The sequence below is a fragment of the Pavona decussata genome, unplaced genomic scaffold, assembly GCF_977016875.1.
Source record: "Pavona decussata unplaced genomic scaffold, jaPavDecu1.1 SCAFFOLD_291, whole genome shotgun sequence".
In the NCBI taxonomy this organism is placed as follows: domain Eukaryota; kingdom Metazoa; phylum Cnidaria; class Anthozoa; order Scleractinia; family Agariciidae; genus Pavona; species Pavona decussata.
Window position 1 is genome coordinate 341,356 of NW_028145690.1, and position 26,233 is coordinate 367,588.

The following is a 26,233-nucleotide window of genomic DNA, read 5'->3' on the forward strand; positions in this document are numbered from 1 at the left end:
AGCTTCAATTTAGGAAAAAATCCCATACATTGCTTTATATTTTGGCGTTTTTTAGAGATATTATTGCTTAATTATCTCTAAAAAATGCGTGGTTACCCCCAATTTTCTTTTTGGATTCCAATAGGTCTTGCTGAGATCTGCTTTTCCCGCATAGTCATAAACCGCACAAAAATACTTCGGTATTAGTAGGCACCGTCCTTAACAAGTGAGAATAGTTACGTACCAGCAAACTGATCCTGCAGTTGTGTTACTGTTTTATTCAGAGATTTAACGGCAGACTGGAGCTCTAAGAGATTAGAAAGGAGTATTAAACCTTAATAATAAACATTTTTGGTATAGGTTATGCCAAAAGTTACACAACCCTTCGGTTTGATCTAAAAGAAGAAAGGGATGTCACAAATATAAATTAATGAGATGTTTTAGGTCTCACCAATCACTGTAGTTTGTAGCAAGACAAATGTGATCTCTGGAAATGGAAATACTATCTTTCAATCAGCTGGAATGCTAAATTTCATGCCAAACGGTCTGAGGGTCTCAATACTTGAGAAGTCAGTAAATTTTGTATTGAGCTGATAAGGGCAAAAAACATTTCTGTACTTACTCACCGATAAAAAAGGCGGATGTTGTATAACGTTTTGCAATAAGAAGATCATTAGAACAAGAAATTATAGGGCGTTTAAGTGCAACAGAGCCGATAAGCAGAGATTCATTGACATTTTACAGACTTAATTTGTGTGGAAAAGTATTTGAGCATGACTGAATGGCAAGGGTATAAATTTTGTCTTGTATCTTAGAAGGGAAGGTTTTCTAGGTTCCTTTGAAATGAAAAAGATTTCTATAGGATGAATAAGCCTCAATTCCAAAAGCAACCAACCTTGGTTGTCACTCTTCAGCTCATTCAATTCTTTGGTTTGAGCTAAAAGAAGAAAGAAATATCAAAAACATGACTCAATAAGATGTTTTAAGTTCTTTCCGTAGTTATGTAGAAGGTACAGAAATTTGTTTTAGCTACGCATTAAAATTCATCTAATAGGAATTTTGCAACAATTGGCCACTTCACCAATCATCGTAGTTTGTTCCTGGACCAACCTGGTGTCTAGAAATGGAAATACTATCTTTCGACGAGCAAGAACGCTAATTCTACACGATCTGAATTTTTGGATATTTCTGAAATCAATAGATTTTGTAATACGGCGACAAGGCATAATAACATTTCTCTACTTAGTTTCTTGATTTAAAAAAGGCGTTGCCGCAAAAACTGTTAGCAATAAGAAGATCATCATAGCAAGAGATCGTTTTAAGCCAGTAGAGCACAACGGGAAGATTTAATTAATGACAGTTTAACCTAACTTGAAGCCTTTCCTCCAGAGCATCAATTTTACAAACTTGATTTGTGTGGAAAAGCATTTGAGGGTGACTGAATGGCAATGGTGAAAAATGTCTGTCTTGTATCTTAGAATGGGGGGTTTTCTAGGTTCCTTTGAAATCAGAAAGGTTTCTATGGGATGAATATGCCTCAATTGCAAAAGCAACCAACCTTGGCTGTCACTCTTTAGTTCATTCAATTCTTTGGTTTGAGCTAAAAGAAGAAAGAAATATCAAAAACATAAATCAATGAGATGTTTTAAGTCCTTTTCGTAATTATGTAGAATGTACAGAGATTTGTTTTAGCTACGCATTAAAATTCATCTAATAGGGATTTTGCAACAATTGGCCACTTCACCAATCATCGTAGTTTGTTCCTGGACATATCTGGTCTCTAGAAATGGATAACTATCTTTCAACGAGCAAGAACGCTAATTTTTCACGATCTGAAGTTTTGGATACTTCTGAAATCAGAAGATTTTGTACTCAGGCCACAAGGCCTAATAACATTTCTCTACTTAGTTTCTTGATTTAAAAAAGGAGTTGCCGTAAAAACTGTTAGCAATAAGAAGATCATCATAGCAAGAGATCATTTTAGGCCAGTAGACCACAGCGGGGAGATTTAATTAATGACAGTTCAACCTACCTTAAAGCCTTTCCTCGAGAGGATCAATTTTAGAAACTTGATTTGTGTGGAAAAGCATTTGAGGGTGACTGAATGGCGATGGTGAGCAATTTCTGTCTTTTATATTAGAATTGAGGGTTTTCTGGGTTCCTTTGAAATGAAAAAGATTTCTATAGGATGAATAAGCCTCAATTGCAAACGCAACCAACCTTGGTTGTCACTCTTTAGTTCATTCAATTCTTTGGTTTGAGCTAAAAGAAGAAACGGATATCAAAAACATAAATCAATGAGATGTTTTAAGTCCTTTCTGTAATTGTGTAGACTGTATAGAAATTTGTGTTAGTTACGCATTAAAACTCATCTGATATCTTAGAAGGGAGGGTTTTCTAGGTTGCTTTGAAATGTAAAAGATTTCTATAGGATGAATAAGCCTCAATTCCAAAAGCAACCAACCTTGGTTGTCACTCTTCAGCTCATTCAATTCTTTGGTTTGAACTAAAAGAAGAAAGAAATATCAAAAACATAAATCAATAAGATGTTTTAAGTTCTTTCCGTAGTTATGTAGAAGGTACAGAGATTTGTTTTAGCTACGCATTAAAATTCATCTAATAGGAATTTTGCAACAATTGGCCACTTCACCAATCATCGTAGTTTGTTCCTGGACCAATCTGGTGTCTAGAAATGGAAATACTATCTTTCGACGAGCAAGAACGCTAATTCTACACGATCTGAATTTTTGGATACTTCTGAAATTAATAGATTTTGTAATACGGCGACAAGGCATAATAACATTTCTCTACTTAGTTTCTTGATTTAAAAAAGGCGTTGCCGCAAAAACTGTTAGCAATAAGAAGATCATCATAGCAAGAGATCGTTTTAAGCCAGTAGAGCACAACGGGAAGATTTAATTAATGACAGTTTAACCTAACTTGAAGCCTTTCCTCCAGAGCATCAATTTTACAAACTTGATTTGTGTGGAAAAGCATTTGAGGGTGACTGAATGGCAATGGTGAAAAATTTCCGTCTTGTATCTTAGAATGGGGGGTTTTCTAGGTTCCTTTGAAATCAGAAAGGTTTCTATGGGATGAATATGCCTCAATTGCAAAAGCAACCAACCTTGGTTGTCACTCTTTAGTTCATTCAATTCTTTGGTTTGAGCTAAAAGAAGAAAGGAATATCAAAAACATAAATCAATGAGATGTTTTAAGTCCTTTCTGTAATTGTGTAGACTGTATAGAAATTTGTTTTAGTTACGCATTAAAACTCATCTTATAGGCCTTTTGCAACAATTGGCCACTTCACCAATCATCGTAGTTTGTTCCTGGACCAATCTGGTGTCTAGAAATGGAAATACTATCTTTCAACGAGCAAGACTGAACGCTAATTTTCCACGATCTGAATTTTTGGATACTTCTGAAATTAATAGATTTTGTAATACGGCGACAAGGCATAATAACATTTCTCTACTTAGTTTCTTGATTTAAAAAAGGCGTTGCCGCAAAAACTGTTAGCAATAAGAAGATCATCATAGCAAGAGATCGTTTTAAGCCAGTAGAGCACAACGGGAAGATTTAATTAATGACAGTTTAACCTAACTTGAAGCCTTTCCTCCAGAGCATCAATTTTACAAACTTGATTTGTGTGGAAAAGCATTTGAGGGTGACTGAATGGCAATGGTGAAAAATTTCCGTCTTGTATCTTAGAATGGGGGGTTTTCTAGGTTCCTTTGAAATCAGAAAGGTTTCTATGGGATGAATATGCCTCAATTGCAAAAGCAACCAACCTTGGTTGTCACTCTTTAGTTCATTCAATTCTTTGGTTTGAGCTAAAAGAAGAAAGGAATATCAAAAACATAAATCAATGAGATGTTTTAAGTCCTTTCTGTAATTGTGTAGACTGTATAGAAATTTGTTTTAGTTACGCATTAAAACTCATCTTATAGGCCTTTTGCAACAATTGGCCACTTCACCAATCATCGTAGTTTGTTCCTGGACCAATCTGGTGTCTAGAAATGGAAATACTATCTTTCAACGAGCAAGACTGAACGCTAATTTTCCACGATCTGAATTTTTGGATACTTCTGAAATCAATAGATTTTGTAATACGGCGACAAGGCCTAATAACATTTCTCTACTTAGTTTCTTGATTTGAAAAAGGCGTTGCCGTAATAACTGTTAGCAATAGAAAGATCATCATAGCAAGAGATCATTTTAGGCCAGTACACCACAACGGGGAGATTTAATTAATGACAGTTCAACCTACCCTGAAGCATTTCTTCCAGAGGATCAATTTTACAAACTTGATTTGTGTGGAAAAGCATTTGAGGGTGAATAAATGGCAATGGTGAGCAATTTCTGTCTTTTATCTTAGAAAGGGGGTTTTCTAGGTTCCTTTGAAATGAAAAAGATTTCTATGGGATAAATATGCCTCAATTGCAAAAGCAACCAACCTTGGTTGACACTCTTCAGTTCATTCAATTCTTCGGTTTGAGCTAAAAGAAGAAAGGAATATTAAAAACATAAATCAATAAGATGTTTTAAATCCTTTCTGTAATTATGTAGAATGTACAGAAATTTGTTTTTGTTACGCATTAGAACTCATCTACTGTAAAAACCCACGTATAAGAACCTAGAATTTTTGGGTTCAGGCTGAATGGGTTCTTATATTTTGGGGTAGTTTTTCCAAAGTCAGGCTGATTAAGTCCTTAGTAGGTTCTTATTTGTTGGATTTGTCATAGTGATACAAAAAGTCAGGGCACTATACAGAGTCCCAAGACTACACCAGTATAATTTTATACAGTACTATATATTCTATACTCTGTATTTAAAAGATTTTCAATTTTGAAGTTTCTTCATTGTACTACATACTGTATTAAACAAATAATTTTCATGGTATATTTCTCAGAAATTTCACAATTTCTAACAAAGTTCAGTATTTTGGCCTTAAAATAAGAGTGTTTTTTTTTTTGGTATAAGAACCTATTTTTCTTTGCCAGGCTAAATAGGTTCTTATATATTTGGGTATTAAAATGGCCAATTTCAGCTTGTAGTTTCTTAAATCACCAGGTTCTTATACGTGGGTTTTTACTGTAATAGGGATTTTGCAACAATTGGCCACTTCACCAATCATTGTAGTTTGTTCCTGGACCAATGTGGTCTCTAGAAATGGAAATACTATCTTTTAACGAGATAATAAAACGCTAATTGTCCCTAATCTGAGGGTTTGGATACTTCAGAAATCAGTATATTTTGTATTGAGGCGACAAGGCCTTTATAACATTTCTCTACTTAGTTTCTTGAGAAAAAAAAAAACAAGTTGCCGTATAACTGTTAGGAATAGGTAGATCATCATAGCAAGAGATTTTAAGCCAGTACAGCACAACTGGGGGATTTAATTAACAACCTACCCTGAAGCCTTTTCTGTAGAGGATCAATTTTGTTCTTGATAACTAAGACGTTAGAAAGGAAGAAAAAATATTTTATTTAAATGTAAAACTCTTAAAAACTGAAGTGATGACTATCGACACTGAACCACAGAACAAAACATTGTTAACTCTACATAACACTTAAAAATTCCGCTAGTGGGAGGTTGACTATAGTTGGGTACAAATGCGAGGCTGAGAATTTGAACAGGGAATTACCATAGAATAAATCCAGCTAGAAATCAGAGCTCCGAACATCCGGTTTACAAGCGCGCACGTCTAACAACTCACCACACTTAAACTTCCGCTTAGTTTTAATCTTTAACTCATTATGAGAATTAAAGAAAATATGTTTCCAAAATCAGAAGAAAAGAACCAATCGACGAAATGAGAGTGAAAAAGAACATAAAAAAAGGTAACAAACTTGAAAACATTTTGTGGAAAGCTCTAGCTTGGTTGGTTTCACTTACATCTTGTACACATCTTAGAACACTTCTTAGCCCCTCCTGAGTCTGACGTAATAAGCTTGAACGCCATCAGTACACTTACAATGAGAATATAGGTAGCTTTCATGATAAACTACCAGATAACACGTCCAGATCTACAAAAGCAAAACAGAAAATTTGTAAGAAAGAAAATATTAAGTAAAGCAGCCATATCTTGGCTTATAGTATACTAATTTAAGGCTTATTCGTCGCTTCCTTCGAAAAGAATAAACTAATCAGAAGAAACAAAAAAGCAGGTACACTACATTTATTCTGACTCCAGAAAACTCTCACGATTGCTGTAGGCAGATTTCATTTGAGTTTCCTAACACCAAATCCAAAGTGAGCACCCTAACTAATCACAGCAGACGTAAACACAACTACCAACCAATCAGAACTCGAAGCATTGCGTGCGAGCAGGCCGTGATTTGTTTTGATTTTACTTCTCATTGGTTTAGAAAGTGGCGCGAGTTTAATTTTGCTAACCATTCACAATGCGTGTTGAAGTAAACGTGAATTACTTCAGACACTCAATTGAAAAGCGCTGCAATCTAGGATTTACTGCAAAGGGGAGTGATGAGGAATTATGAGTGAGTACAGACATAGACTGGAGAAAGAAAGAGACCAGATAGGGAAGTTTGCTTAAAATTGAATTGAAAAGGCTGCTTTACAACTCCAAACGTTTTGTTCTATTCCTTACATTGTTAATAAGAAGATGTGTTATGCGCTTAGCAAAGCTAAGGGAAAAATCCCTTTATTCACGCAGACATAATGAGTTTGCTAGGAAAGTAGAATAATTAAGAGGATCAACCAATTTAGCTTTCCACACACATTAGTAGTTAAAGAGTTGAAGAAAAAATGAAACTTCTGTTTTCTTCAAATAGTGTACGTGAATATATTCCCCATCATATTTTCACCGTGGTTTGGCGTTATTTTGAATCTCCACTAAGGAAAATATTGCGTGAAATTTTGGGAAGTCAAGCATCAAATGTTAAAACCTTTATTAATTTAGACGTTCTTTTCAGCCTTTTAAAGAAAAAAACCAACATTGAAGTTTCACGACAATCAGCGGGGGTAAAAAATAAAAATAATATATCGAACTTACAGCTGGTGAGCATGACATCTTTTTAAATTAACAGCAACAGATTGAATTCAGTGCAGGCGCAATTAAATAAGCCACTCCTCCCTAAGTTCTTATAATTCCTGCTGGTGGCTAAGACGATTCCACACTGCTGACCATCGAGATCATGGTCTCAAAAAATGACATCACATGATTCCACTTAGTAGTTCAACAACTCGGATACAGAACGGTTTATAAATTATTTCAACCAGTAATCAGTAATTTCCTCGAAATAATCTATATATTGTGGTTCAAAACCTTTTTTTAGTTGAAAAAGTTTCAAATCGGTTGATTTTCATTTCCCTTTGTCTCGGATTATGGTCTTGTGAGAGTCAAAAGCACGCAAATGATGCCCGCACAGCTTTCATTTAATAACCAATATCCCTTTTTTTGTAAACCAAAAGGGAATTTTAATGAATTAAATAATAAAAAAAATTAGTTGAAAGACGATAAACGTATTCAACGAATTCAGCTTTCCACAGAAAATTGTAAAACAGTTGAAAAACAGAGAACGAAATTATTTTCCACAAGCAGGACCTTTCTTCCATGAAATTCTTCACCATTCTGGTGCATTTTCACTAACAATCTCTGCGCTGTATCAATATCGATCGCGCCACGAGTTGAAACTTTTCAGCCATCTAAATTCACTGCTTATTTCTCCGCTTTCTAATTTCCTTTGCCACCTCATCTCCAATTCGTTAGCTGTTGTCGCTAAAATACTTGAATGTATTTATTGACATCGAGAAATTTGTGAGGTTGTTGGACAAAATTCTAATGGGAAAAAAAAACCTTTTGAGACCTGATCGAAAAATAAATTATTGCGCATGTCGACAGAGCAGTGACGCACTATTCTGACAAACCACGAGTTGAGACTTGCCCCTGTATAAAGATTTGAGTTTCTTTAATATTCTCTTTAGCTTCCGTCAGAGTTGCGATTTCTGTCGGCTCCTCTTGAACTGAAGACGGGAAAACTAAATGTTCTATTCATTTATGACAAATAATAGCCATAGTTTCTATAACAGAAATTCAACCTCAAAACGTTCTCCCCTGCGCGCTCTATTGTTACAAACAAACGCAATTACCTAAGCTGTTAAAATAGCATTGATTACATAAAGAAAGTGAAATGTTGAAGCTTTACAACCCCAGTTTTATGCCCTTCATTTGACGGACAAATTCTTTTATACGGTTTCCAAACTCAAGAAAAACTTGTCTTTTCCACTTCTAATAATTTTGCTCAGTAGCCATACACAAATCATGATTTAAAATCGAATAAACGAATTTGGCTTCCCTCCGCGACATGATAGGCGCTTTATTTTTAACAAAGAACACAAACTGAAGTAATAATGCCCATCGCCAATGCAAAATTAAATTGTGCAAAGATTTGTCAAACGCCTCCACAACGCGTTGGCCATGGCAAGAAAAGTTTGTCATCTATTCAGACTGATGATTTGATTTAAAATGTTATTTTATATTTTAGTCTTGCAATGCCAAAAAAACAAAACCAAAACAAGAAACAAATCACACAGATAGAAAGAAGAAAGAAAGAAAAATATCAGGGGAAACAGAACTCAAGTCTTACTTCAACTAAATCCATAAGAACCGTCAAAGCCACTAACAAACAAATACTATCTATTTTCATTCGCTTATTTATACTAGGGAAATAGAAGTTAGCTTTGTACTGAAAAGAAACTTTTTTTCCAAGAATAGTATATTTTAATTTAAGAAGCAACAGTAACTAGCATACCCAATAGAAAAGAAAATAATTATACACAAACAGGGAAAAACATAAATAGTATATACAGTGTCAGTTTTATTCCCTCATTAATTAGTCGTTTTCAGTGATACAGATAAGTACGAATTTTTTCCTATGAGGTTTACAAAGTTCGCATGCCAAAAAATTTGCTTTCCGTCCCAGAAGTAATAAATTTTGCTGGGCTTGTAAAAGAATGAGTTAAAAGAGGATAGACAAACTCAGATCAAAAATTATAAAGCAGTTGAAACACAGAGAAGGAATTTATATTCTGCGCGCAGGACGCTTACTTTGTGAAATCCTTCACCATTTTGGTGCATTTTCAATGACAATCTCTTCTCTGCCGTATCATTTTTCGATCACTCCACAAGTTGAAACTTTTTCAGCAATCTAAATTCACTTCTTTGTTTTTTCCGCTTTCTACTGAAATTTCTTTGCCACCTCATCCAATTAGTTAGCTTTTGTCGCTAAAATAATTGAATGTATTTATTCACATCCAGGAAGTTGTGAGGTTTTTGGACATCTAGCTTAAATTCTAACGGGAAATGAACACCTTCTGAGAACTTATCGCCAAATAACTCTGCGCCTTTCAAAGAAACAAAGTAGTGTCGCACTATTCAGATAATCCAGGAGCTGGGACTTGCCCCTGTATGAAGATTCGAATTTCTTTGATATTCTCTTTAGCTTCCATGAGAGTTGCGATTTCTGTAGGCTCCTACTTAATGTTCTATTCATTTATGAAAAGTAATAGTCAGAGTTTCTATAACAGAAATTTAATCTCAAAACGTTTTCTCCTGTGCTCTATTGTTACAAACAAACGCAATTTCCAAGCCTGTTTAAATACCATTGATTACACAAAGAATGGAAAATATTAAAGCTTTACAAGCCTAGCTTTATGCCTTCTATTTCGCCAACAAATTCTTTTATACCGTTTCCAAAGTCGAGGAAAGCTTACGTTTTCCACATCGAATAATTTTGCTCAGTAGCTACACACGATTTAAAATAGAATAAACGAATTCAGCTTCCCTCAAATATTAATTGTAATGCATGCAGCCCAAGGTTTGTTACTCTGGTGTGTATTAAGAAACAGAGAATAAAAGCTTTGTTTTACGTAAGTTAAACAATTTCTTAGTTAAAATTTTCAGTAAATTACCGATGCATTTCCATTCAGAATCTCCACGCTCTACCATTCACTAAATCTTGCCCCAAGTTGAAGTTTAGAGTACTATAAACTCGTTCGTTGTTTTTGGATATCTAATTTTGTTTGAGTCCTTTACTTCTAAATTGTCTCAAATTTGTTAGCTGTTATCGCTTAAATACTAAACTGCCTTTATTTAGGTTTAGAAATTTGTGACTGAATGTTGGAAAGGTACAACAAACTGTAACGGGAGATTAATGAAAACCTTCTAAGACACTATAACCAAATAAATCATTGGGCTTGTAAACAGGACTCTAAAAAATAAAGAAATTTAACTGGCACTTACTTCTGGATGAGTTTCCGAGAGAGTTGCGACGCGGTTGTTTCTCGTTGAACTGAAGAGCGGTTACTGACGAAGAGTTTTATATTCTTGTATTAATTATCATATGTGCCCGTTGCTAGGCATAAATTCTAAAATACAATACAAGATACAAGAGTTCCTTCAGGCGCTTTATTTTTACTAAAGAACACAAACTCAAGTAATAATGCTCATCGCAAATTACTCGATGTAATTAAATTGTGCAAAGATCTGTTGCTGAACAAAAGCCTCCACAACACGTTGACAAGAAAAGTTTCTAATCTATTCAGACTGAAGTTTTTCGCAACTGTTTAAGTTGCGTAGTAACTGCGAGGATCTTTCTTCTATTTGATCTTTCATCCGCATTTCAAAATATATTTTTCATATATTTACAATTATTTGTTCATCCTTTACGGGTATATTACAAACTCACAATATGACTAGCTCCCAGTTGGCTTGATAGCTCAGTCGGTAGAGCTAGAGGTCATGTCACTGGCATCGCAGAGGTCATGGGTTCTATTCCCATTCAAACCTGAATTTTTTTCACGCTTTCTTTTCGCAACTCCTTAAGTCGCGTAGTAACTGCGAGGATCTTTCTTCTATTTGATCTTTCATCCGCAGTTCAAAATATATCTATCAAATATTTACATTTATTTATTAGTCCTTTACGGGTATATTACGAACCCACGATATGAAAAGCTCCCAGTTGGCTTGATAGCTCAGTTGGTAGAGCACTGCACCAGCATCGCAGAGGTCATGGGTTCGAATCCCGTTCAGGCCTGAATTTTTTCAGGCTTTCTTTTGGCAACTGCTAAAGTTGCGTAGTAACTGTGAGGATCTTTCTTCTATTTGATCTTTCATCCGCAGTTCAAAGTATATCTTTCAAATATTTACATTTATTTATTCATCCTTTAAGGCTATATTACAAACTCAAAATATGACCAGCTCCTAGTTAGATTGATAGCTCAGTTGGCAGAGTACTGCACTGGCATCGAAAGGGTTATGGGTTCGAATCCTGTTCAAAGCTGAATTTTTTTCAGGCATTCTTTTCGCAACTGTTTAAGTTGCGTAGTAACTGCGAGGATCTTTCGTCTTTTTGATCTTTTATCCGCAGTTAAAAATATATGTTTTAGATATTTACATTTATTGATTCATCCTTTAAGGCTATATTACAAACTCACAATATGACCAGCTCCCAGTTAGCTTGATAGCTCAGTTGGTAGAGCACTGCACCGGCATCACAAGGGTTATGGGTTCGAATCCCTTTCAAGCCTGAATTTTTTCAGGGTTTCTTTTCTAAACTGCTAAAGTTGCGTAGTAACTGTGAGGGTCTTTCTTCTATTTGATCTTTCATCCGCAGTTCAAAATATATCTTTCAGATATTTACATTTATTTATTCATCCTTTACGGCTATATTACGAACCCACGATATGAAAAGCTTCCATTTGGCTTGATAGCTCAGTTGGTAGACATCGCAGAGGTTATGGGTTCGAATCCCGTTCAAGCCTGAAAATTTTTTCAGGCTTTCTTTGCGCTACCGCTTAAGTTGCGAAGTAACTGCGAGGATCTTTCTTCTATTTGATCTTTCATACGCAGTTTAAAATATATCTTTCAAATATTTACATTTATTTATTCATCCTTTACAGGTATATTACGAACCCACGACATTAAAAGCTCCCATTTGGACTGATAGCTCATTTGTTAGAGCACTGCACTGGCATCGCAAGGGTTATGGGAGCGAATTCAGTTCAACTGAGCCTAAATTTTTTTTAGGCTTCCTTTTCGCAACTACTTAAGTTGGGCAGTAACTACGAGAATCTTTCTTCTATTTGACCTATCATCCGCAGTTTAAAATATATCTTTCAAATATTTACATTTATTTATTCATCCTTGACGGCAAGCGGCTATATTACAAACCCACGATAAGAAAAGCTCGCATTTGGCTTCATAGCTCATTTCGTAGAGCACGGCACTGGCACTGGCACTGGCACTGGCATCTCAGAGGTCATGGGTTCGAATCCCGTTCAAGCCTGAATATTTCTCAGGCTTTCTTTTGGCAACTGCTTAAGTTTCGTAGTAACTGCGAGGATCTTTCCTCTATTTAATCTTTCATCTGCAGTTCAAAATATATCTTTCAAATATATAAACAATAGCCTTCATTGTCTGCGGACATTATCTGTTCCGAGAACTCGCGAACAGTTTTCCGAGAGCGAAGCTCGAGGAAAACTGTGAGCTTCGAGGAGCAGATAATGTCCAAGGACAAATGTCTGAGCATATTTTTAAAGCCAAATGGAGGCTATTGTGGTCATAACCCTTCAAATATTTTTCGTAACATGTAACAACGAGCTTGGGTATTTGAACATTTCGTTTAAGAACAGTTTACCGTCAAAAACGTTTAGAGCGTATGTTGTTTTCTGATACTGCTTTATCGACCAGCAGGTTATATCTCTCCTTCTGTCACAAAAGCAAACCGTTCCCCCATGTTGACATTAAGTTTAATTGTAAACAAGACACGCCTTGAAGTTTTTGAAATTGGGGAATATCACTTGGCGAATATTTAACAATTAGACGGCGAGCTCGAGGTTTCTATCGGCTGATAGTTGGCGAGGGGCGAAGCCCCGAGCCAACTATCAAAGGCGATAGAGACCGAGAGCGAGTTGTCTAATTGTTTTAGCATACCTCAGTGATCGATCTATCAAGCAAAAAAAATCTTTTTATTTCATAAATTTTGATACATTTGTGCAATGATGCATGCTAAATCGCGCGCGCTCTGACAAGCACGTGTTTAATTCGACTTTGGTTTGTTATTTAATGGGTGTTGTAATTTCTTTTTGGGTTGAAAACCAATTTAAAACGAACAAGAACCGCAATTGTTACTTTTCTTTGACAAAATTGTTTTGTTTACTTACGAACTTAGGTAAGCTTACGCGCAATTTGTTGTTGGTTTTAAATAAAGCATTTTATTTCGGAAATTGTTCTGCACTTACCTTTAAAAATCTTTATTCCATATTTTGTAGCTTTCTTTGTTTTTTTCTGGCATGCCACATTGCAAAACGTTTTGTACGTCTTCTTCACAAACTTTACGAAAACACGAAGGGGAAGCCATTTTTCAACAGCTCCAGGTGCCGTCTATCGATCGATAGACGGCACCTGTGTAGCCAATCAGATTGCGCGTTTACGTGATAGTCGGTCACTGAGGTATGCTAATTAACAATTAGATTATGAGCTCGAGATTTCTATCGCGTGATAGCTGATGAGGGCGCAGCCCGAATCAGCTATCACGCATAGAAATCGAGAGCGAATAATCTAATTGTTTTAGTATAAATCTACTAGTCGTGCAAAACTAAGCAAGTAAATTATCTATATCCTCGTCGCAGACACTACGAAAACGCGACGAAGTGGCCGCCATTTTGTTGAAAATCGCTACTCACTATCTATCACAGAATAGATAGCGAGTAGCGTAGCCAATCAGAGAACGGCATTCGTGATAGAACACTAGTAGATTTATACTAACATCGGATATTCCCCAGTTTTAGCTGGGGTATATTCGGTCACGTGAGGCGTTTAGACCAATCACGTGCGAGCGAAAATATTTAATGGATTATAATTACATTTATTTATTTATCCTTTACGGCTGTATTACGAACTCACAATATGACCAGCTCCCGGTTGGCTTGATCGCTCAGTTGCTAAAGCACTGCACCGGCATCGCAGAGGTCATGGGTTCGAATCCCGTTCAAACCTGAATATTTTTCAGGCTTTCTTTTGGCAACTTCTTAAGTTGCGTAGTAACTACGAGGATCTTTCCTCTGTGTGATCTTTCATCAGCAGTTCAAAATATATCTTTCAAATATTTACATTTATTGATTCATCCTTTAAGGCTATATTACGAACTCACACTATGACCAGCTCCTAGTTGGCTTGATAGCTCAGTTGATAGAGCACTGCACCGGCATCGCGAGGATGTTTCTTCTATTTGATCTGTCATCCGCAGTTCAAAATATATGTTTGGTATATTTACATTGATCTATTCAGACGGATGAGTTGATTTAAAATGTTATTACTATTTTGTCTTTGCAATGCGAAATAAACAAATAGAAAACAACAAACAAATTACGCAGCTAGAAAGAAGAAAGAAAGGAAGAAAATATATCAGGGGAAACAGAACCCAAGTCTAACTTCAACGAAATCAACAGGAACCGTCAAAGCCACTAACAATCAGAATACTTTTTATTTACTTTCACTTATTTATTGTCGCCTGAAATTGAGGACGCGTCGCCCGCGTAACGACAGCGGCTCTCTCATATTTTGGAGACAAACGGGGGGATCTGGTTTACAAAGAAATTTCTGGTGCGAAAATTATATTTGAGAAAAGATACATTTAAAGTTCTCGCATACCTGTAAAATTTGCCACCTTTGTATATCAACCAGTAGAAAGTATCCTTAATCACACTGTGTAAATCTTTCATCTGCACAAGTCCGTGAACACCGTCCCTTTTGAGGCTGATTTTAGCTGTGATCTCGCTGTCTTAATCCTTCTATTTCATGTTATAAGTTGCTTAAATCACAGTCTTTCTCAGCTGACCTCGTTTACGTTTACGATTTTTGAGTTTGCCGCGTTTACTTCTGAGAGTCGACATAGTGGCTCATAAATACAGCAATTTTCAGTTCAATTTAAGGACGGTGCCTAATAATACCGAAGTATTTTTGTGCAGTTTATGGCTATGCGGGAAAATCAAATCTTAGCAAGGCTTATTGGAATCCAAAAAGAAAATTGGGGGTAACCTCGTATTTTTCAGAGATAATTAAGCAATAACATATCTAAAAAACGCCAAAATATAAAGCAATGTATGGGATTTTTTCCTAAATTGAAGCTTAATTATCTCTGAAAAATGCATGGTCACCCCCAATTTTCTTTTGAAATTCCAAAAGCATTTAGTAAGTTCTGCTTTCTCCGTATAGTTTTAAGCCGCGCAAAAATGTTCCTGTATTAGTAGGCACCACCCATAGGAAACCCGAGTATCTCGCGATGCGCAGAACGTATGCGCAGTAACAATAGTAGGCACCGTCCTTAAAATGATTATCAGCGTCGTTTTTTGGATGAAAACACGAGAAAGTAGAGACGTTCAACCTTGAACGAACGGAAGTGAGCAAATGTCGGTTGCTTTTACACGCAAAAGGAAAGCCGTGTGCCAGTTCTTCGCTGCCTTCTCCTTCGTTTATCCAACATGTTTGGAATCAAAATAAAGTTTAGAAACCAGGCTTCAACTTCCGATGAGGAATGGTGAATAGTGGTTAAAGTGTCACTAGCTACGACTGATCAAAGTTTTGCATCTTTTTTTTCTTCAGCTTTGGAATTTAGAAGTGATAAATACTTACCACGCCAAATTTTACGGCGAAATTCCAACGGGAAGACCAGTTATTTTAAACGCGAAGTCCAGCATCGCTGTGCCGACTTTACTCGAACGAAAAATGGCCGTGAACCATATAGAGAGCTAGATCTAGTTGCACCGAGAGGAATAAGACGTCATACGTGCATAACAACATGGCCTGCTTTCCAATGTTTGATCTCGCTGTAAAGTCACACTGAAGTCACTTCTTTATATATTAGTGGCTCAAGGGCCGTCTTTACAACGCACACGTATTGACCTCATGGTGGTTGTTTGAACATTTATGGCTCTGAAATATGCTCAAAAAGGGGTAATTTCTTCAGAGAAATCGTCTTGTTGTACATCGCACCGAAGTACTAAAGAGATATCCTCTTGACGACTTCGAGGGAAACTCGAACGCAAGAACTGCCATGCAATGCCACTTCCTCGAGGCTTACTTTTCCAGGGTAAAGCGAGGGACTAAGTGAGGCGATTAGGCCAAGATAACTGATCGGAAATGAACTGTTTTCGTGAATGTGTGCAATGAAAGCAAGTGGCACGGAGTGGTGGTGTGTATATTTTGTCTATAACTCATTGTGATGCTGTAACGGGGCGGACGCTGATATCAATTAATTCTTTCAGTCTTTGAATTTCTTAACAGCGCCGCATCGGAGAAATGCTTTATGATAACGGAACTTCCAGGCATCTATCTTTCACAACTGATTTATTGAACTTGAAAGCTCGTTAAAACTGAAATAAACCGAGCAGAATAAAGCTATTACTATAAATCTACGCTAATCGAAATGTTCTTAACTCGAGCACGCGGGGCATGCATATACATTAAGGCTACATTAATCTAAACAACACAAATAATCTTAAGCGTAACGAATCTGCTTTCGATTAAGTGTTATACATTTCGGGGTCTAAACAAAAAGGATAAACAACGTAACATACCTCTTTCCCCGTTCTATTACAATAGTATATTCGACGATCCTTCCATCAATCTGCTTCTTACATGCACTTATAACTTCCACGTGTCCGAAACGAAAAGCTAATGCCGACAACTAATCGATATGTCACATAAAACAAAGAGGTATTGACGGTCACGCAATCACAACAATAAACAGCATTCGCTACAGTCTGCAACATAAACAATAAAAAAAAGCTGCTGCTGTTATAAAATTGGCGCGAAAACAGGGCGCGCATTTCTGTTAATTTATTTTATTGAAATCATTCCGCGCAAATCGTGCTTCGCATAATTATGCCATTCTGCAAGTCATGCGACATACCATTCCACATACCATTCCATCCGGGCCATCTTTTACCCTCACCGTAGCCAAAAATAGTTGCCATGAAATCCTCTTCTGGTCCCAGTCTCTTCGCAGAATGACATTAATATTAGAAAGGTCTATCATCATTTCTTCATTGTTTAAATAAACAATTATTCCATTTCGTACTTGTTGAATTACCAACTCGGCCCTTTGCTCCTCGTAGGCAATCTACCATCGGCCGTAAATTTTACTATCATTAATATCTAGTTCGTAATCAGTGAGAAAATAATTAAATTTAGGTCGCGACCCATTGAGTCAAAATGTCCGAGCGTCCGAGTAGGATTTTCGAGATTTTCATTTGTCGATTGGAACGGCATATTCCACTTCAAAGGGCCAGTAATCGTCCTCGACGGGTGACACACAAGAGCGGAGCCACAAAATCCAGAAAGAGGGAGCCAAAGAAATTGTGGCGAGTGCCCCCCCCCCCCCCCCACCCCCTACATCTCCACTGGAATGAAAAATTCACATTCGTTGAGAGGAGGTCAACTCATAGCCTGCGTAGCAGGTACCTGAAAAATATAGGGCGCGTAAGAGAGTGACACTACTTTCACCCTCGCTTGTCTCTCTCCCTCCCTCACGCTCCACGCTTTTTTTTTTTTCGCACCCTATATATATTTTTCACGCGCCTGCTACGCGGCAATTTTGGGAGCTTTTTTGGCCAAGTAATATTAACGTTTTTGTTTTTTAACAATTGTGTTCTGGGGGTTGGTTTTTGGTCAGAGACACGTTATCAATGTAGTAAATATATTAATATTTTGAGACGAGAAGTACTCCCAGACGGAAGTTAGTTGTGGGATGTCAGTTTACACGCAAAATTAAGTGGAGAAGACCATAAAGTGAGTATGTCTCATTCTGGGAACATGGAAACTGGTTTACCAGTCAAAACGATTCAGTTTGAATTGAGAGCCAGAAGGCAAGGTTAAGCAGCTGAAATAGTGATGTCTAAAAGACCTTGAAGCCATCTGACGGCCAAAAATAACTACTTTTTGACGGTTGACTGCGGTAAAATTTGACGGTTTACGGTTAACCCTATTGAGACTCTCATTTCACCCTATTAGGAAACGGAACTTTCCACGAATTATATTTTTAGGCTTTAAAATACATGCAAGAAATATTATCGATGCGATTGCGGAAATTCAGATGCTAGGAAATGCGTATTTCTCAAGTCATCCTCTTTGTTTCCGACTCACCTGACAATCGCGGATGTCGTCATTTCCCGACCGTCACGAATATTTTCGATTTATCAAAACACGATGACGACGATATCTTCGACAGTCTGCCATAATCCGAGATAATTTGCGGTGGTCGGTGATTATTTGGGATCTACGAAAACATAAATTACAACTGTCTGGATTGTCAGTAACAGGGAGGATAGATGTTGGACGGTGAGACGAGCGGTCCGCTCTTTGTGCGATGTGTGATGCAGAAAAGGACTGGCACGAGCGCTCTTTCCGCGGTTCTGGTTTGTGTAATGGCTGGCAAAACCGAAAATATAGTTTTCTTTCCTTATTTTTCAGTTCCTAGTGTAGTATGTCCAAAAGGTTTTTGAATACTTTTAGCCCATAACTTAACATGTTTTTGTCTGTTAGTATACTGTCTAGTTTTGGTTAAATTTGTGTGGATTTGAACAGTGTCGAATTCCTGTACTTTACGCTTATCGTGAACGAGTTGTGTTCCGCGTCCTCTTTTATAATTTGCAAAAGCTCCAAATTACTCTACCCTAAATTTTACATATGTTGAAGACCGATAATTTTTCTATAACGTTACAAAAAATTACCTGGATATATTTGGATATAGCAGCGTTATAAAACTTCAAACTTCACATCTTGCTGCATTGCGCTTACGGCGATCACGCCATTAATGGCGCGCAACCTATAAATTTTGAGCAAACATTTTTCTAAGATTTCTTTCTTCATTCCCCTTGCAAAAACTAAAAAAAAAAAAAATACAAATTGTCACCGCAGAGTGACAATTCATTTGGAAGGAAGCATAGCTTTTCCTGTAAGCTTTTCATGAAATGAATAAGCATGTGAGAGTTTTTGCAACAGAAATGACCTTGTACGAATTATGAGTCGATAAACTATACCATCATCATCATGGCAAATTATCACATTTTCTATCTTATTAGTTTTGCCTGCTTCTCGCTTTTATTCAGTTGTTTAGTCGTTTCATTCCAACATCATTATCAAATTAGAACGGTATAAAATATACTGAACTGCAAGTGTAGCTTCAATTGTGGACCTCATTTCCTTTATTCTTGGGCATCGGTTGGATAATATTCAGAAGGAAATCAAATGATTTTCTTCTAGAACTTAAATTGACACTATAGAGATACTATTTTAGGCTGACCTTTATCCATCCCACTTATACATACCCGGGGAACTACAACTATGGCAAGCGAACTCCAATTCTAGTTAGATTCAGGGTGATGAACATTGTTCATATTTTTGGCCCTCGTGGGGACAACTATTTTACTTGTCATTATTAACACTGATGAGTCCAATTCTGATTTTGGGAATGCATCTGTCGTTCCAAAGAGACTAAATCAAAATATATATGCGTTATTGACCAAGCGTGAGGTCAAGATGGCTGGATATTGGCCAAGTTCTTTTTTTGCGTTTTTATGGACCAAGACGAAGTCGAGGTCCATAAAAACGCAAAAAAAGAACGAGGCCAATATCCAGCCATCTTGACCGAACAACCTTGGTCAATAAAGGATTTATTATATGGCTTTACCTTCAAGTTAAAACTACAACAACAAAACAAAACAGGACATGAAACTTCTCCACTCGGAAAGAAATTCTTCATAGCCGGCCGGTGCAAGATTTATTTTCAGTACATTTTTGGAATAGCATGTAATCGTGGAGAACAAGGAATCCTAAATTATCTTAGGGCTCTAACTTTATAATGGCTTAAAGGGAGTATACAATTATTGAGAACGAAAAATTTAGATTTTCGCAAGAGCGGGAAGATTTGAATAGAATCCGGCAAACTCGCCATTTTCAGCTGATTGCACGGTGGCGTAAATAATAAACATTTTTACACAGTTTTCGGCTTCCAATCATTAATTCTTGAATGAAACAATAGATTTTGAGATTATATGCAAACACAAGCCGAAAAAAAGAGCGGGTAAATCAGTAAACTGGGCGAAACTTTGATAAGATTTTGTTGTTTACAACAAGCAAGACGCGGCTAAATTAAAAACGTGAGCTTCTTCGGCGAACTTGAGAAAAATACTTTTCTGAACTGCTCTAAACACTTAACGCATCTTCCACTACGCTATGATTTAAATACAGTCATTGCAAACCTAGAGAATTTATCAATTTGGCACTCGACTTGAGACAATTGTTTTTATAAAATCGACTCTATCTAAAATACTACACGCAGAGCAACTCACCGGTTCAACTCACATTCATTGTAGCTGAAACAACATTTTCACTACACCAGGACGATTCCATTCTCTTTCCTTTCGTTTAGGTAAATGTTCAGAGTTTACCGAACTTTTTAGTGAGCGTTTTCCCCCAAAACAACGAGAAAATCGAAGAAAAGATTGCATTGTTGTTGGGATTAAACTTTCGATGCCAAGCGAACGGGCAACGGGTAATCCCGAGCGGGCAAGATAGCTCCATCTTGCCCGCTCGGGTAGCCAATCACAGCGCAGGATTTGACTCATCTTGCCCGCTCGCGGAGCCAGCCATATAATAATATTTAATATTCTTTGCATTGACAAATGTGTTTATTTTCACTTAAATGGCTACCGTGTTTAGTCAAGCAGTCAAATCTCAACGAAGTTGAGGAATGTTTATATCTTGCTTGATCAAATGAGCACCTCCCAAGGACAGATGGCTATACCAACCTTCATATAACTTGGGCAGTTGATTTATAACAATTTTATAACCTGATCATGATGTACAGATAAAATCTTCAAATATCTAGATAACATCACAAACGGTTCAATGCTAGTGGGCACAAGTGCCTTCATTATCTAAATATTCTTAGTTGAACAAGTACAAATATCAATACGGCAGAGTTAGGACCTACAAATGCTCCAGTCTTCCCATTTTAGCATATGCATTGTGGATTTTGTGTCTGAAACTTTGAGCCATTTTTAACTCTTGAGTAATGCAGAAGCAATGAATAAGTTGTAGCATTGCTTCCAGTCATTTTCTGTAAATTGTTTTGGTTAATTCTCCTGACACCAAAACCATTGTGAGATTTGTTAGCCTTGACCAAACCTTTTACACTGTGGACGATGTCGAGCAAAGTTTCCTGTCTTATTAAGGGAACAACTGGCATAAGAGGGATTTAGAATTGTGTTTACGGGAATTAAATCGGAGAACGGCAGAAATAACCACGTGACCAAGTTAATCCTTCATTTGCCGCGCACTGTTTTCAGTTTCTGAATAAAATTTGATTAGTTTTCCTTTATCATCAAAGGCCAGAATTGTTTTTCGCTATTCTCATCTATGCACTCATTTTGTCAAGAAAACATAAACGCTAATCGCACGTTTGCCGTTTGCCGTAAACGCGATTCTAAATCTCAGCTCTCTATTATATTAATGCAAAGACCAATCTAGCATCGAGTCACCAACCTTCCGATCTTTCCTAACGTCTGTTCGAAAATCCGATGCGGTAACTAAACACAATTCAACCCGAAATGTTTATTTTTCGAGCTCGTTCTCAAAAACCAACGCGCGCGACACCTACCGGGAAATTTAAAACTAAGGAGGCTTGGAGCGAGTCTGCCACCGGAAGTGGCCGCTCCAGTAACTACACCATCCCGTCACCACAAATTGATTGGAGAACTTCAATGTGATAGGACTCTACCTACTCCACAGGTGCTTAGCCCTTTCATCTAAAGGGTTATTACATATCATACGAAGGTATATCTTATCTCAGTACAAGACATTTTCCACACCGGGACTGGCTCAAAATACGAACTTGTTGGGGTGCATTAATGGAAAATATTATCCCTTAATTACAATAATTGGCCTTCCACTCGCTGTTCCTGTCTTGAGCAATTAATACAAATTTTGAAGTAGAACTATTAAGATACTTAAACATCTAAAAATATTTTAAAAAAATCAATAATGCTTTACTGTAACTGATTTCTATTTTTTAACAACTAATCTAAAAGCTCGGTAATTTGAACAATCCCATCATCCTTCAAATTGCCACCAATTGCACCATAACAACTCGCACCACTACAATAAGAACCCCCACCCCCTCCAGCTTGAAACCACGTAGTACCGCTTCCACCCCCAGAGTACCCCCTCCTCCACCAGATGCACCATCATCCTCTGCTCCCCCTCCCCCACCGCCAAATCCACCTACCGCACCATGGGGTGGCCCTCCATTGTTTCCACTATTCATTCCACCAGCTCGTCCTCCCACCCAACCCTGAGCACGTGACCCGCCTCTCTCTCCATGCTGTGATCCAGCTCTAGCACATCCCTGAGCCAACCAACCCACCCCCACTCCCCCGTGGTGATTACCACTTGCACTGTTACATTCACCTGGCTGTCCCCCGGTTCCCCCGTTCCTAAGATAAGACCAACCTCTCCCCACACTACTTGTGCCTCTAGTACTCGACTGACCGTCCACCCCGTTATATCCAGTAGACGCACCCCATCCCCCTCCAGCAGCTAACAATAGTACATTACCGCTAGTATAAACAAAACTTCCTCCCCCTCCCCCTGTACCAGCATGTTCCTCTACAGACAGTCCCAGTTCAGCTGCTGTCCTTGTAGTTGATTGTCCTCCTTTCACCTCCACTGAATCTCCTCCTCTCTGTCCCACCACAACATTTAGTACTGTCCCGTTACCCAGTGTGAAGGCGCCTTCTTTAAAGGCTCCCCTGCCGCCAAAGTAAGTTCCCGGTTTGTATCCATAGTTGTACGAGTGTGTTCCTCCTCGAGCGCCTTTGCAACTGAGTCACGTTTGCTGCGTATAAGCTCAAGCGGGTTTAGGTGGACTTTGTTGATTGAGTGGCCAGGTTGGTTGAAATGAAGCGAGATAGGAGTAGGACTGTTAGTTGATGGTGATTCAGGATAGATCTGCGGACTGTTCCCCGAAACGTTCATTGAGTTGGCGATTTGTCTCCCAAATGTGTTGAGAGTGGCACTTCTTCAATGAACGTGTATCGTGATTGGGACCCCCCTTTACCACCCTGGTGTGTCTTAATTTTGGAGTTTTTAAACTCCAAAATTAATTATGTGTTTAAAAACATATAATTATCTCTTCTGTCGTAGTTCCTCCTCGTGTCACAACAGGCGCGGGAAATCCACTTACGTGACACTGAGGCAGCGTGACGTTTTGCCCTTGTTTTGCGTGAGTGGGACCTGGGCTGAGCCGAACACGAGGAAGGTAAAACATTGCACCCTCTTGGTATAAAATTAAATTGACGCAACGAAATATGTCTTACACTTGTTATGTAGTCCTAAACAACCAATCATTGTCACGCATTTTATATTTTAAATCTATTTGTTACGATCCTTTTATGTTTCTCACTTTTCTTTTTCGTTCAGCCCCGAGGAAGGTTTGAATTGCAAACCGAAATATCGTGCAATTTTTTTTAAACAAATATATTTCATATAAATCGGAAGGTCTTAGGTTCGACTCCTGATAGAAACACTCGGATTTCTTTTTTGCGAGTATGCCTGTGCCACTTTCTAGAATAATACATCATTCTCATTCATTCACCAGGCTGGAAATATACCATCACATTTATTTCAAATACCACACGTTCGACATTCAAATCCTAGCAGTATGCAGAATATTTGTCCCATGAACCTAGTTTAATGGCCTTAGCTCCCACGAGGCTTTGTTTTAATTTATATTTCATCAAATTCATCGGCCAAAACCTAATCAATCAAATGTAGATAACAGATAAGATGAATGTAAAAACCTCTGAAGCTGATATTCTCTATCTAAAGCCTGTTTGAACCAAATACTGGAGACCTCAACATTTCCAATTTTGCAATTTTTTGCAACTTGCCTCGGATGTCTTCAACACCCATGGCCAGAATATAATTTTCCCCAAATAGATTTTATAATATTTATAAACTTCAATATCTATGTAATCCCTGCTGCCAATTTGGTTTATGTGGAAAGAGTACTTTCGGAGAAATAACGAATATGGTTGTGCTTGTTTTTCCTTCTTGTCAAAATGGCTGACAGGTAACATAGTAATACGACCAAGGTCTTCTTGATTATAGAACTAAAAATACTCTAACAGCAAAATTTATAAACTGGGAGAGTGGTTCTACCATCTGTATGAATTTCATTTGAATTGGTTCACATGTACTCGAGAACCAGACTCGTTTATTTTTACTATTTGAGAGTGAATTTTTCGGTCAAACCATAGACCTCAGGCCGACGTGATCAAGTGTGGTTTCCATGGCAACGACGCACCTGCCGATCCAAATATGGCTGTTTTTGTTCATCCCTCCAGGTAACCTACCTCCACACAAAAAATGAAGGGGGGTTAAAAAATTTCATTTCCAACTTTGCCTCACTTTCCTGGAGAATTGCTCTTAAGTTTTCTACGCAGTCCAACCTTGCAGAAATTTGAGTCATTTATATTTTGGCTGATTAGATCTTTTACAGATACTGCGTATACCTGCAGCATTTTCGTTGTGGGGTTCCTTGCTTATTGTTTGCTTTTATGTTTTCGACCGTAGATCTTTTTAGATCCGATATGCTGTACCTTTTAACATGGTTTGGCCATGTACCTGTGAAGGAAAGTTTTGCTTTTCTCATTTAACTTATTTCGCCAGCGGCATGATATTTCAGTTCTTTTTTTCATTGTTCGTAGTCACGCGCTATGACGTGGACGGATGTCTGAATTTGGGCCCATCCAAATTCGGCTACCACGTGCATTTGGTAGACCACTCGACTCGCGTTGGTGTTCTACTTTTTGCTCTGCTACACCGTGCTGACGAGAGTCAACAAGCTCGAAACAGCTGTCCACGGTTGTCGCATTCTGTTGATTCTCGGTTTGGTCTCCATCATGTCGCTGTCGTATTAAGTTTTCTACGCAGTCCAAACTTGCAGAAATTTGAGTTAAATTTTGATGCATCGAAATTAGGCTATTAAGAGGTCACAATTTACCTTCAACAATCAGCATGGCAGATTGGTTCATTGAGCCAAACCGATTTCTACCAACACAAACATATCTTCCTGCATCCGCAAGAGTCACGTGACGTCCCTCTAATCTTCCATCTCGGTCATGCCGAAAACGGTGTGTCAAGTGACCATCAGAGCGAAACCACGTCACTGTCGGTGCTGGGTTTCCACTCGTAGAGCACTGGAACATGACGTTTCGATTTTCTCTGACCGTCTTTGTCATGAGTGTTGTCCAATACACACAAACGGAATCCTATGGAATTGATTGGCATTCCATTGGTACACCATTGGTGAATTGAATTTGAGTACAGTGGGATTCCGTTCGTCCATTGGTACCAATGGTACGATTGGCACCAATAGAATGACTTGGCATTCCATTGGTACACCATTGGTGAATTGCATCTCATTAAGGGGACTTAGCCTATTTTCACTACGGTTCGGTTTGTGTACAGCTGGATTCCGTTCGTCCATTGGTACCAATGGCACGATTGGTACCAATAGAATGACCTGGCATTCCATTGGTACATCATTGGTGAATTGCATCTCATTAAGAGAACTTAGTCTATTTTCACTACGGTTCGGTTTGTGTACAGCTGGATTCCGTTCGTCCATTGGTACCAATGGCACGATTGGTACCAATAGAATGACTTGGCATTCCATTGAAACACCATTGGTGAATTGCATCTCATTAAGGAGACTTAGTCTATTTTCACTACGGTTCAGTTTGAGTACAGCTGGATTCCGTTCGTCCATTGGTACCAATGGTACGATTGGTACCAATAGAATGACTTGGCATTCCATTGGAACACCATTGGTGAATTGCATCTCATTAAGGAGACTTAGTCTATTTTCCCTACGGTTCGGTTTGAGTACAGCTGGATTCCGTTCGTCCATTGGTACCAATGGTACGATTGGTACCAATAGAATGACTTGGCATTCCATTGGAACACCATTGGTGAATCGATCTCATTAAGGGGACTTAGACTATTTTCGCAACGGTTCGGTATGAGTACAGTGGGATTCCGTTTGTCTATTGGTACCAATAGTACGATTGGTACCAATAGAGTGACTTGGCATTCCATTGGAACACCATTGGTAAATTGCATCTCATTAATAAGGGGACTTAAACTATTTTCGCCACGGT

The 26,233-nt window shown here is 37.9% G+C and overlaps 3 protein-coding genes and 1 non-coding gene across 27 annotated transcripts in view; 3 read left to right on the top strand and 1 right to left on the bottom strand.

The window, feature by feature from the left end:
* The window catches only part of LOC146454976 (uncharacterized), a 234,456-nt gene extending 217,750 nt beyond the window's left edge, over positions 1-16,706 (bottom strand). For 2 of the 24 annotated variants that reach the window (XR_014859129.1, XM_085094857.1), the window contains exons 1-10: positions 5,882-13,054; positions 5,397-5,438; positions 4,440-4,481; positions 3,774-3,815; positions 3,107-3,148; positions 2,444-2,485; positions 2,200-2,241; positions 1,538-1,579; positions 875-916; positions 224-286 (exon numbers count right to left, since the gene is read on the bottom strand). Coding sequence is in view for 23 of the 24 variants with exons in the window: in XM_085094857.1 (XP_084950983.1) it covers positions 224-286; positions 875-916; positions 1,538-1,579; positions 2,200-2,241; positions 2,444-2,485; positions 3,107-3,148; positions 3,774-3,815; positions 4,440-4,481; positions 5,397-5,438; positions 5,882-5,984 (502 nt within the window). In the remaining variant the exon portion in view is untranslated. Of the gene's footprint in view, positions 1-223; positions 287-874; positions 917-1,537; positions 1,580-2,199; positions 2,242-2,443; positions 2,486-3,106; positions 3,149-3,773; positions 3,816-4,439; positions 4,482-5,396; positions 5,439-5,881; positions 13,055-16,585 lie in introns of those variants that run through there. The other 22 variants (XM_085094858.1, XM_085094863.1, XM_085094862.1 and 19 more) reach the window with 22 other exon arrangements.
* LOC146454971 (uncharacterized) overlaps positions 1-26,233 on the top strand; it is a 394,059-nt gene that overhangs the window by 299,771 nt on the left and 68,055 nt on the right. The gene's annotated exons all lie outside the window — the stretch shown is intronic.
* LOC146454983 (uncharacterized) overlaps positions 1-26,233 on the top strand; it is a 146,278-nt gene that overhangs the window by 71,266 nt on the left and 48,779 nt on the right. The window lies entirely within an intron of this gene.
* On the top strand, positions 10,971-11,043 carry Trnaa-agc (transfer RNA alanine (anticodon AGC)). Its single transcript has one exon. It is a non-coding gene; the product is annotated as a tRNA-Ala (tRNA).